The sequence below is a fragment of the Lampetra planeri genome, chromosome 18 (genome assembly GCF_965212315.1).
Source record: "Lampetra planeri chromosome 18, kcLamPlan1.2.h2, whole genome shotgun sequence".
NCBI lineage: Eukaryota > Metazoa > Chordata > Hyperoartia > Petromyzontiformes > Petromyzontidae > Lampetra > Lampetra planeri.
The window spans coordinates 8,849,774-8,865,982 of NC_136124.1; the positions used below are offsets into that span (position 1 = coordinate 8,849,774).

The 16,209-nt window shown below is 43.9% G+C and overlaps 1 protein-coding gene across 1 annotated transcript in view; it reads left to right on the top strand.

Moving 5' to 3' along the window:
- Positions 1-278: 278 nt before the first annotated feature.
- Positions 279-16,209, top strand: part of UNC79 (unc-79 subunit of NALCN channel complex) — a 55,493-nt gene continuing 39,562 nt past the window's right edge. Inside the window, exons 1-15 of the mRNA XM_078602483.1 lie at positions 279-372; positions 1,673-1,809; positions 1,950-2,070; positions 2,914-3,251; positions 3,625-3,795; positions 4,557-4,649; positions 5,102-5,157; positions 5,891-6,020; positions 6,381-6,445; positions 6,544-6,632; positions 7,789-7,829; positions 8,079-8,107; positions 9,549-9,778; positions 10,759-10,930; positions 15,319-15,549. Of these exons, the coding sequence (XP_078458609.1) occupies positions 1,788-1,809; positions 1,950-2,070; positions 2,914-3,251; positions 3,625-3,795; positions 4,557-4,649; positions 5,102-5,157; positions 5,891-6,020; positions 6,381-6,445; positions 6,544-6,632; positions 7,789-7,829; positions 8,079-8,107; positions 9,549-9,778; positions 10,759-10,930; positions 15,319-15,549 (1,788 nt within the window). The 5' untranslated portion in view covers positions 279-372; positions 1,673-1,787. The remainder of the gene's footprint in view (positions 373-1,672; positions 1,810-1,949; positions 2,071-2,913; positions 3,252-3,624; positions 3,796-4,556; positions 4,650-5,101; positions 5,158-5,890; positions 6,021-6,380; positions 6,446-6,543; positions 6,633-7,788; positions 7,830-8,078; positions 8,108-9,548; positions 9,779-10,758; positions 10,931-15,318; positions 15,550-16,209) is intronic.

A 16,209-nucleotide genomic window follows, 5' to 3' on the forward strand; every position in this document is an offset into this window, starting at 1 on the left:
TGCTATTATTAAAATACGGGCCTCCATCACCACCCCCATCACCATCACCACCGTCACCATGGCAACAGTCGCCACACATTAAATTCCCTAGTTCGGATAAACATCGCCCGCTACTCATGGAGTCCGCGCGGCGGAGCCAGGCGCTGAACGCGATTGGTCGTACAAGCAAGACGGGCGTGAGTCCTCAACCAATCAGGAGCCGCTGTTGCGCATCGGCGCTGGGAAATATAAAGCGGCGCTTGGAGGCGTCCAGGTTCTGAATGCGGCCCGGGGTCACCGGGTCACGGTGCTCGCCGCGGGACACGGAGTGCGGCGTTTGCTGGACCAAACCCCGCTCGCTCATCGTTACCAACGTTAACAGCAGCAACAGTGGTAATGCTGGCCATTGTAACGCGTGTCGTGACATCTCAATCAACGCCATGCCGTGGCTTTGGCCGGGAAGGGATTTGTCGCGTTGATGTGAGCGTGATTTGAGCGCAGATGGTAGGAAGATGCGTTGGTCAGTCTGTTCGCGAACGTGTGTGTGTGTGATTGCCTTTGTGTATTCGTTATACTTTCGCTTTAACGTATGTTTTAATCTATTGTATGTGGGTATGCGTGCATGCATGTGGTGTATATATATGTATATTTGCGTGCACCATGCTTATATGTATGCGTATTTGTATGTGCATGCATTTTTGTATATATGAAGAGTGGGGGTGTGGTGGTTAACGCGCTGCGCTATGAGCCCGTCGACCCGAGTTCGATTATTATTGATTTATGCAACGAATATCTGAACCGCTCCTGGGCCTCCCCTATGTCGACTCAGCCTCAAATGAGTAAGCAACTGGTGCGACGTGTAAACATCTCCGCTCGGGAGACAGGCGGGTATTGGCCACCCACCTTCCAAGTATGCCCTGCCGGCCTCATAGGTGCTCGCTAACAGCACTTTCCCCAACAGCAAGTTAAAGGCTATTTAAATCGTCAGTTAAGGGGGAGGGGGGGTCTTTTTATTTGTGTATGCAACCAGCCACTCGATTTGAGAGACCGATTTTTAAATGAAGTCTATCCCATGTCATAATTATTCCAAACCCTGACTCGAATAAACAAAGCCCATTTCTAGAAAACAAAAATGCCACAGTAATTTGAAATCCGGTGATTTTCTCGGTGAAATTTTTTAATTATGTGCAGTACTTGTGTCAGTGAAATACTGTTTTATGAAAATAAGTTATGCATTTGCTAATGATGATTTTACTTACATTTGATTTGGATATTCACATTTCAAATAATTTTGAGTAGTATATAAAATACTGTACTATAATGCGCAAAATACTAAAATATACAGCAAACTAAAATGCAACAAAATAAAGTAATACATTACGTGATGATATATAAAATTGCTTGTGGAGATTTCACGCGATGATTAGTGCACCGCACTATGAACATAAAAATCTGTGTTTGGTTCCTGCCCACTGCTAACATCAGAAAAATGTATCTGAACCAATCCTTGGGCCAACACAGTATAGAGAGGCCTTTATCCAGCAGTGGATTGACAAAGGGCTGTAAATTCGAACGTTAATTTACACATGCACAAAGTAGCACAGCACTGCTTATAAGATGATTAAATATTGAAACACGTTATTGGTGACTTGAAGTTGCAGGTAACTTACATGTTTTCTTTTTTCCATTACAGCAATGATTCGACGTAATTTAAGTGGACAACCCTTAAACAGATACTCTTACACTGATAACATTTAATATTTTTTTATACAAACACATTTGCACTGGCGTCCACCCACAACGCAAGAATGTCTACAAAAGCTGAGCAATGTAAGTTCACTATCATGTTCTGTATTCCATGCTTTACGCCTCGTATATCAATGACAATTTCTGTGCAGTAAAAGCAATACACTTAGTATTCAAAGCTGATAACTTGACCATTGAATCTCAAACGCCTGCTTCGTTTTTAGTTGCATCAAAGATTCGTTACCTTCAAGAGTACCACAACAGAGTGACTCACAATATCTACCCTGTACCCACGGGAACAGACATAGCAAATACTCTAAAGTACTTCTCACAAACACTCTTAAGGTAGGTTCTATTTACTTACATTTTCATGATAACATAGATGACTGTAATTTGAGTTTTACCTGGGCTGGAGTTATATTTTTCTCCAGCAATGATGTATTTACTATATATAAATATTGATATTGCTTCAACTATTTAAATGGCCATTTTATTAATTCGTCAAAAGTGTGAATGTGTATATGTTTGCTTGCATAGTTTAATTTATAATATTACTTATTTACCATTGTTAATTGTTGTAAAATGTTAACACCTAAACAAATATAGTATTGACATACTTAATGGCCATTAAAATGTGTTATGAAACTGATGTTTTTGATGCAATGTGTTGTAAAAATGCACATATTGAACCACTTCTAAAGACATCATGCCATTTCCAATACTAATAAACCTAAACCCATACGAATGAGCGAATGCCTCTGCAATGTAACAATCTTTCCCTGCATGCAACATGCATACAAACTACTATACCAAGTGTGCAAACAAATTTTCTTTTCTTTAAAATAAACATGTGGTTTCGGGACCATTTTTTTGAAACACATGTTTATTTAAATTAAATATGGAAATGCTTGCTGCAGTACAATGTGCTACTGAATGAAAGCCTATTATTAGTCACATATTTCATTGAGAAAATTGATCCAAAAAAGTGTAATCAATGAAACAGAAAAATCTGTTCTGTATATACGTTACGTATATATGAAAATATTTTAAAAGAAATAATGTGACTGAAGTAGCCTTGGCAAGCTTTCCACAGTCATGCCACCAAGTGTCGTGTCATTTTAATGTTCTGTTTTATGTTGTTGTCCCGTCCCTCCCTCCCTGCCTCCCTCCCCTGTGTTACCCCCACAGCATTTTGGTTCACACGGGCACGGAGGGCGTGCGGGCTGCTCCCGCGCCTAGTCCCAGCCTTACGCTGCCCGTGCCCCTGTGCCTCTTTCCCATGCCATTTCCCACCACCCCACCCTCTGCCACCTCCCCTTCCTCCCCACTCCCTCCCACCCGCCCGAAACACCCGTCCGTGACTGAGTCCCTCCTTTGCAGCGTTCTGCGCGACGTCGCTTTCGACTGCGCCCAGCAGAGCCGTGATGCGCGGCTGGCCGAGTACCCCTCCCTTGACTACCAGGGGCTCTATGCCACCCTAGTCAGCCTCATTGATCTGGTGCCTGTGCTGCAGCATGGTCAGTATGGTAGGTAATAGGTCGCACAATTGCATTGATGCGTGAACATTTAATTCAATATTTTACGACTGATTGCATGATCACATTGTGAGCAGGCCAATTTATGATCAGTATATTCTAAGGCAGAAAAGCTAATACGCTTTTTTTGTTAATCAATTCTTCTATGAAGTTTGTAAATGAACGTGAAATATATCATTTTAATTACAGTTAATATTTGATTATATGTTGAGCATGTGTTAACATATGTAATCAATATTGCACTGCAGTTTCATTTGCAAAAAACGAGCACAAAACACGTTTGCATTTCAATTCACGTTTTCATAAAATACTTTGCTGTTGATGGTGTTTTTAGACAACTAAATGCTTTTGTTTTTGCTTTCAGATCTTGGCCAGTCCATATTTTACACGATGGCTTGCCTGGTTCCCTTTCTAAATGACGATACGCTGAGTACTCTGCCCTACACCATGGTTTCCACGTTGGCTACGTTCCCTGCTTTCCTGCACAAGGACATCTTGGACTTCATCAGCTCCACCTTCCTCCCTATGGCCATGCGTGAGAAAACATTTCGTACACATACAAGCCCATTTGCCAATACCCTCTTGCATGAGAGCCCACCCCCGTATTTGATCATACTTCACGGCGCTGGTCTGTGCGGGTTGGGTACAGTATATGGATTTTCTGTATTGCTCTCTGCTGCGCACATTGTACATGGTGGTCACTTATCCAAGCACTATTCATACATTAAAATAAAAGTACATGAATTTCGATTTAAAGCTTTCGTGACTGCAGGGATTCATATTCTTAGTTCTTTCGGTGAAGTCACTTTAGATGGGAAATAATAAAATAATAAAAATAAAATCATACAATTCTCACGACGTTTCAATTGCAACACAAGCAATCATCATTTCCCTTCTACGTGACTTTACCGAAAGAACCAAGAATATAAAACGTACATGTGACGAGACAGGCTCAACATCTGCTTGGCTTTTGAGGTCTGATGGGATTAGGAGCATTCCATTCCAGATGTTCAATTAAAGTGATTTTTTGAATTCTCAGTCTATCTAATGTATTTCTTGTTGGGCAGATGTGGTTTAATCTAATACATTGTAGTCCTAATACAATCTACAACTAAATGGATGATAAAGGTAATTATCTAAAGAGATTCTGTCATGCTTTTATGATTGTTACAGATGGTGTCTAATATGGTGTTTTTGCAAAACATACCACTCTGCTTATATTAATGTTCATGCAAGATATATCACTCTCCTTATATTAATGTAACACTTGTGGCTGTGTGTGTGGTTTTGTTGCAGTGGGACCTTTCAAGAGGGAGGGCATTCCTGCTTACGTGAATGTGTCTGCTTCCTCCATGCTAATGATAGCAATGCAGTACACAAGCAATCCAGGTAAGTAATCGAACAATGACCTTAATTTCACCACCGTCATCATCAACCATGGGCTAATTCACTGCTGGATGAAGGCCTCCTCAAGCCGTCACCAGCACTCATGGTTCTGCAATATAATAAATAATCAACTTAGCACCTGCACACGAGCTGATTTCATTGTTCAATTTATTTTGTGGATGTCCTCTCTGCCAGTCTGTCTTTATTTCTGACTTTCAACCATCATCCCTTCTCACGGCATGTCCTGGCCAAGCCCACTTACGTGTGTAATGATTCAAATTATGTCTTTAATCTGCAGATCTTCGCGTATGTTTGTGTTCCTCTTTCTATCAATGTAGTTCCAAGCATGCAGAGTAATTTTGAGGAACTGACCAACAACCTGAAATAATGATTAATTTGTTATTTTGCAAGTGATACATGTAACTGCACATTGAAATGTTTTTTTGTTGTTTCAGTCTATCACTGTCAACTGCTGGAATGCCTTATGAAGTATAAACAAGAAGTATGGAAGGTATATGCAATACTGTATAACACTCCATCATAGAGTTTTTTTTGGGTTAGATCGCGTAAATATATAAATGTGTCGTTAAAACCCGCCACCACCCGATACAGCCAATGAGTAAGAGCGCAGAAGCGTGGTCACCACTCTACGCCTCTATATAAGGAACAAAACAGTTAGACTTCTTCAAAAATCTGCTTGTCGCCTGATGAAGCGAGTTGTAATTACTGGCAAAACGTTGTACTCAGATTGTAAATGTTGTGGCTTGGCTCTCCAACACACCGGTGTGCTGTACTAGTGACGAATTAGCACGTTCTGTTTACGTGACAACCCTTACTAGTTGGCTGTGTCGGGTGGTGGCGGGTTTTAACGACACATTTATATATTTACGCGATCTAACCCAAAAAACCTCTTATGGATGATATTGGTCGCGAAAGCCTACGTGTTAAACTTTATAACACTCATGTGGATTTGACTTTATATTTGTAGAGAGAAGCTGTGAATGATATGTGCGTAAAGAAATTGTACGGAATATTTCTAACACTAATACTATACAAAATCCTGCACACATTCAATAAATAGTTATTAATTATAGTCATATAAATGTATTTGAGCAAACGTTCTTTGTTTACATTTTACCAAAGTCACTCACATGTATGCAGTTGAAATCATGTTTTTAGTCAATAATAATTCTCAGTTCAATTGCAGTTACATAATGTCCTAAATGATTGTTTTTTTCCAACAGGATCTGCTGTATGTAATAGCGTATGGCCCAGCTCAAGTCAAGCCACCTGCTGTGCAGATGCTTTTTCATTATTGGCCAAACTTGAAGCCACCTGGGGCCATCAGTGAGTACAGGGGGCTGCAGTACACAGGTATGATTTTTCCAAGTGCTGTATGGTAATTGACAACGATATTTTCTGTTACATTTTGGTTGATTTATTACACATCATTGTTACATTGGAATACATTTTTTTTAAAGTATGATACTTAAAGAAGCAGCTGCCAAAAGGGACATGGTTGCATTTGCAGGGCACATTTTTGCTGCGCTAGTCACAAACGCAATGTCGTGTGTGCAATTTTGGAACGAGGAATATTTGTGCATTGGATGAAAATTGACAGCTGCACTAACTTTAGACACAAGCTCTCGCAATGAAAACACTAAAATGCAGAGGCAAATAAATTAAGAGGCAACTAAACTTTTCTTTCCTATCTATTATGTGTCACTTCTCTAGCTTGGAACCCTATTCATTGCCAGCATACTGAATGTCACAATCCCATCAACAAACCTGCAGTTAAGGTAAGAAATTCAATTTTTAAAGGTTTTATTGTTGCCAAAGTACTCGGCAACGTTTGTGTGTTGGTACCATTAAATTTGTTGGCACCGTCTTCCGCCAGATGTGCATGGACCCATCACTTGCTGTCACACGGGGGGACAAACCCCCTCCGCTTTACCTGTGTGAAGACTGCTCCCAGAAGCTGCCCAGGTGACGCAATGGCACGTGTGTCTTTGAGCAGTTGGTGCACTCTTAGGGACCTTCGCCAGATTGAATTGCCTTGCTCTTATTTTGTCAAAAAATACGTATTAAATGCACTCAGTAGGCTCACTCTTACTACAGAGCTCTTGAATTCTCACCTGGTTAAACAAATTCAACTTGATTGTATCCTTCACCAAGATTGTTTCTACATTTGTGCATTATCAGTCAAATGTAGCTATTGCCATTTTGTTTCAGTAATTTTATTTGATCATCTATGCTAATTTCATTTCTTGTCACTTTTTTGTAATTTTAATGCAACTTACATTTAAAGCAAATGTAATGCATCCATGTAATGTTGGTTAACCTATTATGCAATGCTAAACAATGGTCATATTTGTTATATTCTTGCATTTTTATTTTAAGGTCTGCTGTCATATTTTTAAATGGCGTTTTCTGTGTTGTCTTTGTTTACACACTGGAAGTTGGTATTTTGCTGAACTTATTTAAACCCAGGTGTCCCTTGAAAATGAGATGTCTGGTCTCAGTGACATCTTACCTCGTTACAAAAGAGGCCATCTGTCTAGAGCAGTATTTCTCAAACTGTTTTGTCCCGCGGACCACTCAGCTGATTCAAACATTTCCATGGACCACCCTGGCCCCCCACCCCTGGTGACAATATGCATTCACTTATTTCTAAATATCAGTAATACAAAGGGATTCATATTCATGGAACATCATGTTTTTTATGCAGCTGTAAGGTTTTTTGGGGGAGGGGTGGGGGGGGCATTTATAGCTTAGGTTTAGGGTACTTTAATCAGGGTAGTTTACCTAATTTCATTTTTTTATTATAAGTAAAATATTAACGTCCCAAACAAAAGGTATAAACATTGTTATTATTTACGGATCAACCTGCATTTGCATCACAACCCGTGGACCATCTGGAGGACCGTCACAGACCCTGGGTGGTTCGGAGACCACGCTTTCAGAACCACTGCGCTAGACTGAATGCCATTGTACAGTAGTGGCTGCCATGCTTTTACCAAAGAAAACATAAGCATATAATAATGTCATCAACTGCAATGTAATAATTACAGTTACAGGCAGCTTAAAAAAGAAAAAAAATTGTAAAATTTCTGTGGTTTTGAAACACAATTTCTATGTTCAGGGAGCAATCTGCATGGCTGTTTGACGTGTTGTTTCCTCAGGGTAAGTACTATATTTGGTTCTACAGTTACAAACAGTTAAACAAAACAGGAACACATTGCACAACTTATAAGCCATTGTTGCAGTATACAACAAAAGCTTTATCAACAGAATGCTAAATAACAGTTAACTATCTAGCTATATAACTTATTCAAATATAGGTTTTCTTACATTGAAACATGTTATGATTTAGGTATGTCCTAACCTGATATGATGTTCGCTAAGTCTATTTTCTGCATAAAAATATTTCAGCTGAAATATCAGCTATTTGTCAGAAGAAGGTAAGATTTTTTTGTTGTTATAGATGTATGTTTGTAAGTGTTCCACAGTCGTTCTGTATTTCATGTCATTTTCATAATGCTTTATTCTCATCTCATTAGCTACCCAATTAGTAAAGGAACGATTCTATTGACTCTTGCTTATATTCTACATTGATTCAAACAAAACATTTCACTTCATATTTTTCAAAACAAAAACCTTCGAATTTTGTAACCCATACAATTTGAAATTGTATAAAGCAGGGGTGGGGAATCTTTTCTTTACTGAGGACCAAATAGGGCTTTCAAATACCTTTGGCGGCCCACATGTTAACACTTCCGAGATATTGGGGCTTGTTTATACTTTGTCGATCACACGTGAAGTTCACAATGCTGTGATCATAAAGGCTGTACCATGTGATGTCCAAATGTACAACACACGGGGCAACCTATACAACCACAGAACAAAGAAATTAATATGCGTGGCGACCAAATATAAAGAAGCCATTGCAGTGACGGAGGTGACTGAGCACGGTGATAAATTTGGAACATAATGTTGCCGGCACGAAAATATTTTCCTCCAGTACCCAATCAGTGCAGCTAAGAGGCATCGATGGTGACATCTTAATTCCGTGTCCAAAATTAATAGGTCTTGTGACTGTGGGCCATGTGAAATTAATTTGTCGGCCATATTTCGATGTATTCTGTCACGTGGTTGTTTTTTGCGCTAAGTCTATTTGTTTTTTTTGCTCTGATTTCTATTTGTTTCATTATTGTACTTGGTTTCATGTTGTTCATGCTGCCAGTCTGGTGTGACCAATGTCACTTGTAAACGACACTCATTGAGTTCTCACCTGGTTCAACAAAATAAACACATTGCTCCCAGGTTATAAGTTTCTATACCCCTGGATTGTAGTGTTTCTGTGGGCACCACTATTGTGTGCAGAACATTTACACTTGTCTTTTTTGGAAACCTTATTAGTGTGTGTGTGCATGGTATCATTGCTTGTGCCTCTGTGTGTATTGTAGCGGTAGTGTAGCGGTTAGCGCGCTGCGCTACGAACCCGGCGACCCGAGTTTGATTCCCGCTCACGGCCAACACCAGTGACGATTATCTGAACCAGTCCTAGGCCTCCCCTAGGTCGACTCAGCCTTAAATGAGTACCTTGTGCGATGTGTGAGCATTGCCACTAGGGAGACAAAGGCGGCCAGGCATGGTGTTGGCCACCCACCGCCTAGTGTGCCGTGCCGGCCTTCATAGGTGCTCGCTAACAGCACTTGCCCCAACAGTCTGTTAAGGCTAGACTGGGGATCTTTTATTGTATCATTACTCGTGTCTCTGTGTATAATAGCATTGCGTATGTCTCTGTATTTGTGGAATCACTTCGCACGTTTCTGTGGGTATGTGTTTCTGTCTTGTATCACTGTGCGTGTCTCTGTGTACGCGGGGACCGTGCGGTCGCAGAACTGCAGCTCGCACGTGAAGCGTGCGGTGGTGACGTGCTTCTCCGAGGGCTGCTGCAAGCGCTTCGGCAACAAGCCAGTGCGCTTCTGCCGGCGCTGCCACCACAGCCACCACAGCGGGGAGGGAGCAGCCGGCGGGGAGCCCCACCTCTACCAGACGTCACCGCCGCCCATCAACACACGCGAGTGCGGCGCTGAGGAGCTTGTGTGCACCGTGGAGGCTGTTGTCAGGTACCCACGATGGCACTTGCATGCGGAGAGAGGAAACTGGGGAGCAAGCACGACAACTTGCTCAAGTGATGCTCGCTCTGCCGAAAGAATCGCCGCTGTTTAATTAGCGCACTTTCGTCCCTTAAAATACAGTGTGCATGGTAAGCGTGCACAATGTTATTACGTTTTTGAGCAATTGTTTAACTTTACGTAAAATGGAAAAGGTGCAGCCCTGCATTTACTTGCCCTTATCACTGCTAGTCGTAGGACCTCGACGAGAGAGCCCCTCTAGAGGCCATCTTGGCCTGCTTTTTCACATTGGCCAGGCATCTTTGAAGTGATTGGAATACCCGCACTTTACCCCACCACACGTGCCCTGCTGATCGACTAGGGTGTACCCATTTATATTGATGGTTGGGATTTCAAGAAACTTGCCCTTTATTTCCACTACTGCTCTGGGAGATTGAACCAGTGACTACGGCAGCATCCCCTCTTCTGTCTTGTATTTCAGGTTCAGATTTTTCACCATGCATATTATATTTCTATACAAAATAGACAGGACTGCATTACATGCACAAATTGACCTGCATTGCAAGGGATAACATTTTGGGCATGTGCGCTTGTTCAGAGCAGAGAGAGCATAATGATTCATCATCATCGTCATTTATTATTTACCCTGCTAAGCCTCGAATGCACACCATCTGGAGGTGACATTGTATTTTTAGACAAAATACAGAAATTGAAAATAATATGGTATAGACATCCACAAATAAGAATAAATAAAATGTACATGCGATGGAAAACGATGGAAACTTTCCAGATGACATTTTGTTCTTTATATTTCCAAACACGTTTTGATTTCTCCTGTGTAGGTTTACGCGGTTGTACTGCATAGCTGTCCGAAGTGTTTTGAGGTTGTACCCCAAACTACACGGGAGAGCCTTGTTTTGAATTTGCATCATTGCGTCGATGACTGTTGCGCCACCCACTTGATGCTCTAGCCTGCTGAAGGAGGTGGAGTTCCACGCGGAGCAGCGTGAGTACGAGATGAACCACCGCAGGCAGGCGGGCGTCGCCTCTTCCCAGCACTCGCTCGACCACACGGAAACCGAGACCAAGGACGACCTTCGACATGATCAGCGGCTGCTCAGCCAGTTCGCCATCTGGCTCCTGGTAGGACTGCTCCTCATGTTGGTGACTTCGTATTTAACTTTTTACACCATTTCAGAGCACATTGCCCCAAGGCCCAGCATTCTGGTGTTACTAGCGTCTGTATCAAGGACGAACGGCAAGGAAAAGTTGGGGTAGCGGAGGGGAGGGGCGTTCACCAAGCCATCCTCGAGCTCAACAAATGCGGCCTCCTCTTCCTTCCCCCAATGGAATTTCTGACCTTTTGCCGTGAAGGTGTGGAAAGGTTTAGCGATGGTAGTGATCCCTGCGACAAAACGGCGGTAATAGGACGCAAATCCTTTGAAACTGCGCACCTCCCCCACTGATGTGGGGGTCGGCCAAGTACAAACACACGCGGTTTTGTCCGGGTCAGTTGCATTACTCGATTTACTTACTATTTGGCCAAGATACTGAACCGATTATTGGCGAAGGTGACACTTCTGTGGTTTAAATTTCAGGTTGGCCTCACGCATTTTAAGAAAGACAGCATGTAGCCGTTCGAGGTGTTCGTCAAACGTACGGCTGAAAACGATAACATCATCGAGATATATCAGGCACGAGTCCCACTGGAGACCAGCTAGAACCAGTTCAATCAATCGCTGGAACGTAGCCGGCGCGGAATAAAGACCCATCGGAAGCCGATTGAATTCGAACAAGCCTTGTGGTGTATGAAAGGCTGTTTTGGGCTTAGAGGCTTCATCTCGCGGCAACTGCCAAAACCCGGATAGGAGATCAAGAGTGGAAAAGAACTGTGCTCCTGCTAGAGCATCCAGTGAGTCGTCCATTCGAGGTAGAGGGTACGCATCAGCAACAGAGATCTTATTAAGCTTACGAAAGTCAACACAAAAGCGCAAGCTACCGTCCAATTGGGGCTCCCCACGGGCTGGTGGACGGTGAAATAATGTCCGCGGCTAACATTTCGTCAACCGCTATCCGAACGTGTTATTTTTCCGTAGGGCTCAGCCGGTAGGGATTCTGCCGGATGGGAGTGGCATCACCCATATTGTTGTGATGACTCAAAAGCGTAGTGCAGCCGATGTCAAATTTTTCTTTGCTAAAAACATCCTAGAATTTGCGCAAAAGCGCCGTCAATTTCCCCCTCTGGACCTAGGATAATTCCGTATTTTCCGAACAAAGCGTATCCATCTACCCCTCATCAGGACTCTGGTGCGGCCGCGTATACGACGCAGCACCCACACTGCCAACGATGCTTCCCTCTTGAAGCGCTGGCGACGCATGAGCTAGCATGGTACCTTCTTGAATGACCGACATGTCTAACCCAGGGTTAAGGACCTGAATGAAGGGTTCCTGATCGTTGGATTCCAACGTTTGGGCCCCTACTAACGTCAATCCACGACTGGCTTTATTAGAGGGTCCCAAGAGGATCCCTCCCGCCATCGCCTCCTGGTCTAGCGGATTTGCAATCGCAAGGTGACCAACATTTGTGCGCCGGGGGGAATGTTAACCGTCCTACGTGCAAGTGCTTGCACGGTAGGGCTGAGCCAGTACCAGGGGAGTATGGCCCAAGGGGCTAACAGTCAGCCGGGGAAACGGATCCTGAAACGAAAACCCCAACCCCCAGGTAGGGGGCTGTGGGGGAATGATGTCACCCTTCCAGAACCTGGTGGAAGGTTCGGGAAGGGCGGCGTGGCTAGGGCGGAGCAAGCCACAGAGCAAGATAAAAGGCCGGACCCCGGGAGGGTCCGGGCAGTGTTGCCCAGCACAAGAGAAGAGCCAGTTGAAGACGGAAGATCAGCCAGCCAGGACCCTGGGACTCACCTGACCCGCCGTCCTTATTAGGGCCGGGACAGAGTGGGCCAGTGGTGCGACCCTGGGAGCCTCGGAGCCCGCCGTCCTTATCAGGGCCGGGTCCGTATGGCCAGTGGTCGAGACTTGTACCTTGGCTGGGTCAGGTCAGACTAGCCTCCCCTAAGACGCCCTTAGCCGGAGGATCCCGAGACCCTAGCCCCTGGAATATGGCGAGCCAGTCCGGAGGCATACCTCCTCAGGCAGCGGGTGAAGGGGCCGTTACGCCTTCAAGTGTTCGGCTGTATTGTGTTGTATTAGCCCCTCTGTAATAAATAGAATTGCCTCTACCAACTCGTCTACGCCATCTTAAAGAACCCACCACATATGGACTCACACACACAAACACATGGGCTTACACACACACACACAAACCAACACACACATAGACTTGCACACACAGACACATGGACGTACACACACAACAACAACAATCGCCATTCGCCACTAAGTGGTGGTGACGTCATCATGACGCTTGTGCCAGGCTATGTGCACCTTGAGGCCACGTGAAGTGTCGAACACCCGCTGGCAGGAGGTCACGGGGCAGACCCAGGGTTACGGGTGAACTGACTGAGATGAGTGGCTGATGCACCACCTGTGCCCCCTACCGTGCCAACTTCCTGTGCTTTAGCCACCCAACGCTCCGCTCGTTGTTGTGAGCGTCGCTCCTCCGCCCTCCGTTGTTGTTGGAGGGCGACTGCCTCCAACTGCCCAGTAGCGTCTTTCACGAGCCTCCTCTACAGAGGCCGATCTTGACACCTCTGGTACCAATCATCGGCAAGTCCACTCAGCTCCACATCCTCCTGTACCACATCACTCCATCTCTTTTCTAGCCCGTGCCACGCCCGTTTAGTCCCCTCGATCCGGCCGAACAAAAGATGTTTAGGCATGTGGTGACTTGGCATACGCACACATGGACTTAGACTTAGACACACACATAAATATATTTTAAAAATGTACTAACCAAATTTTAAAATATTAGTTGTTGGCACACACAGACCATGCACACACATTGACTAACACACACACATCGACTGATACACACACACACACACGGATGTGCACATACACACATCGTGGCAGACACGCACATGGACTCCCACGCACACAAGGACTTATACACAATAATAAATATATAAATATATATTAAGCAAATTTAGAAATCTTAGTTGTCAGCACACAAACAAAAATATTCTAATATTTCCAAGGTGATTATGAAAATAATAGGTTTCTATGTACGTGAGTTTTGCAAAAGAAGCAAGAAATAGAAATATTAGTTGTCTGCACACAAACATTATTAATGTAATATTTACAAGGTGATTATTTAAATAATAGGTTTCTGTCAACGTGAGTTTAGCGAAAGAAGCAAGAAAAAAGTACTTAACATTGCCATGGTGAGGCCGAGTCCCGTGCAGAGCCCCCGGCCTCACCTAGATTGCCCAGCCGGCCGAGATGGCATCTTGGCAGGCTGGGGGCTGGGCCGCTACCCCCCCCCCCCCCAGCCACGATCCCCCCGCCCGCTCTGAAGTAATATCTACGGCCTATAGTAGTAGCATCTACCGACTGTATACTAGTAACTGCACGCATCGGGGTGGAGGAGGGACATGACACTGTGAAGAATTTTCCTCAGCGTTTTGTGTATTTTTATAGCATTTTTAACGCGAAAGAAAATGTCCCCTTCACCCCCACCGAATGCGTTTTTGGTAGGGCCCCCCCGCCTCCACCGAAGGCATGTGAGTTGGTATGGTCGAGCGTGTGTAAGTAAGTAAATAAATAAATAGAAATCACACTAAATCGCTAATTTAACTATTTTAAAGTTGACGGATGGGAAAACGGAATAGCGCTTGTTCACCGTGGGGCTTAAGGCGTGGATATTTTTCTTTTTTACGTACACCCCACCGTTTGAGAGCCAAATCCTTCGCAAGCGTGCGCGCACACACACACACGCAGAGACAGACAGACAAAAAATGACATTCATAGGTAAGATGTTACATACAAAGGTTCTAGACAGCAAAAGGTGCGTGTCATGTGACATCACTATCGTGCATGTTCAATGCACGCAGACTTGTTTTTTTGATGGCAGCAGGACAATAACGGTGAAATGTTACTTAAGCATCGCTTGGCTCCACTTGGGTTAAGGAAACAAACTTGGGTGCTCAAGGCCCTAGGATGAAAAGGTCAGTTATGCACAATAGAGAATTCCATAAGAATTTGGGCTACAGGATGACTCCGAGGCAAGAAACAACCCATCCATTAAAACTGATTTTTACACTCTCAATACACTTGTAAGAATCGATCATTTCTGATTAATGCAACAAAATGTTATTATATCTTGACTTGACATTTAGGTCAATGCAGTGAACACAACTATAAATATCAGACAGAGCAAACAAGAGAAAATGCAAAAGGAACGATAAGAGTGAGACAAATCATGATTCAAATTGCCATGGCGAATCGTGACATTTTAATCATTACGTGTCTGATGACCACTTTATATAAATATCCTTTGTATCCTAGCATCGCAAAACGTTGGACTTCTCGCTCGGCTAACACGCAGCCTTGTCACATGACTGCATTCCGCACAGCTGAGCCTGTGCACCCCAAGCGAGAACACACCTACCGAGAGCCTGTCGCGGCTTGTGAGCATGGTGTTCCAGTGGTTCCACTCGACGGCCTACATGGTGGATGACGAGGTGGGCAGCTTGGTGGAGAAGCTCAAACCCCAGTTCGTCACCAAGTGGCTCAAGACGGTGTGCGAGACACGCTTCGACGTCATGGTCATGTGCCTGCTGCCCAAGCCCATGGAGTTTGCCCGGGTGTGTAGCCAACGTTGACAGGCACTCGGAGTGGTGACGCGGCCCAGCAGTAGTGCATTTGCTGCTTGCTGTAGAGGCTCGCGGTTTGAATACAGCAGGCCATCCTTATTTATGTGGGTTTATTATTTTTATTATGTCTCTTTATTAAAAATACACATTGTCTGCTTTGCAGTGGACATTCACCGTCCCCTTACGTAATTGAGTAGGCCATTGTGTGCATCATGGTAGAAAATTATAATAATTACCTATAAATTATTCAATTGGGAATACACATCACATCACCGCCCTCTACTGTGAATATATTGCAGTCTATGTGAACATAGCACCTACGTGATAGCCTTGTGTAAAAAAAATAAACATATACCAAATTGATTGAATCGGAAACGTGTTTAGTGATTTGCATAACATTGTTTTTGCCCATGGGAGGGAATGAGCCCGAGAGGATGGCCACCACGGAGATTTAACGATAAAATCAGTGTGCCGATGTTGGGTTGATTGTCAAATTGCAGGATCGTGAGAGATGTTGATGGCTTGGGGATGTTTTCATGCAGCAATGCAATGATCAACGGTGATGATGATGACTTTTCTCACGCTAATACACCGCTGAATGAAGGCTTCCCTTGCCACGTCAGGCATAGGGACTGTGAAGGGGGCAACTTG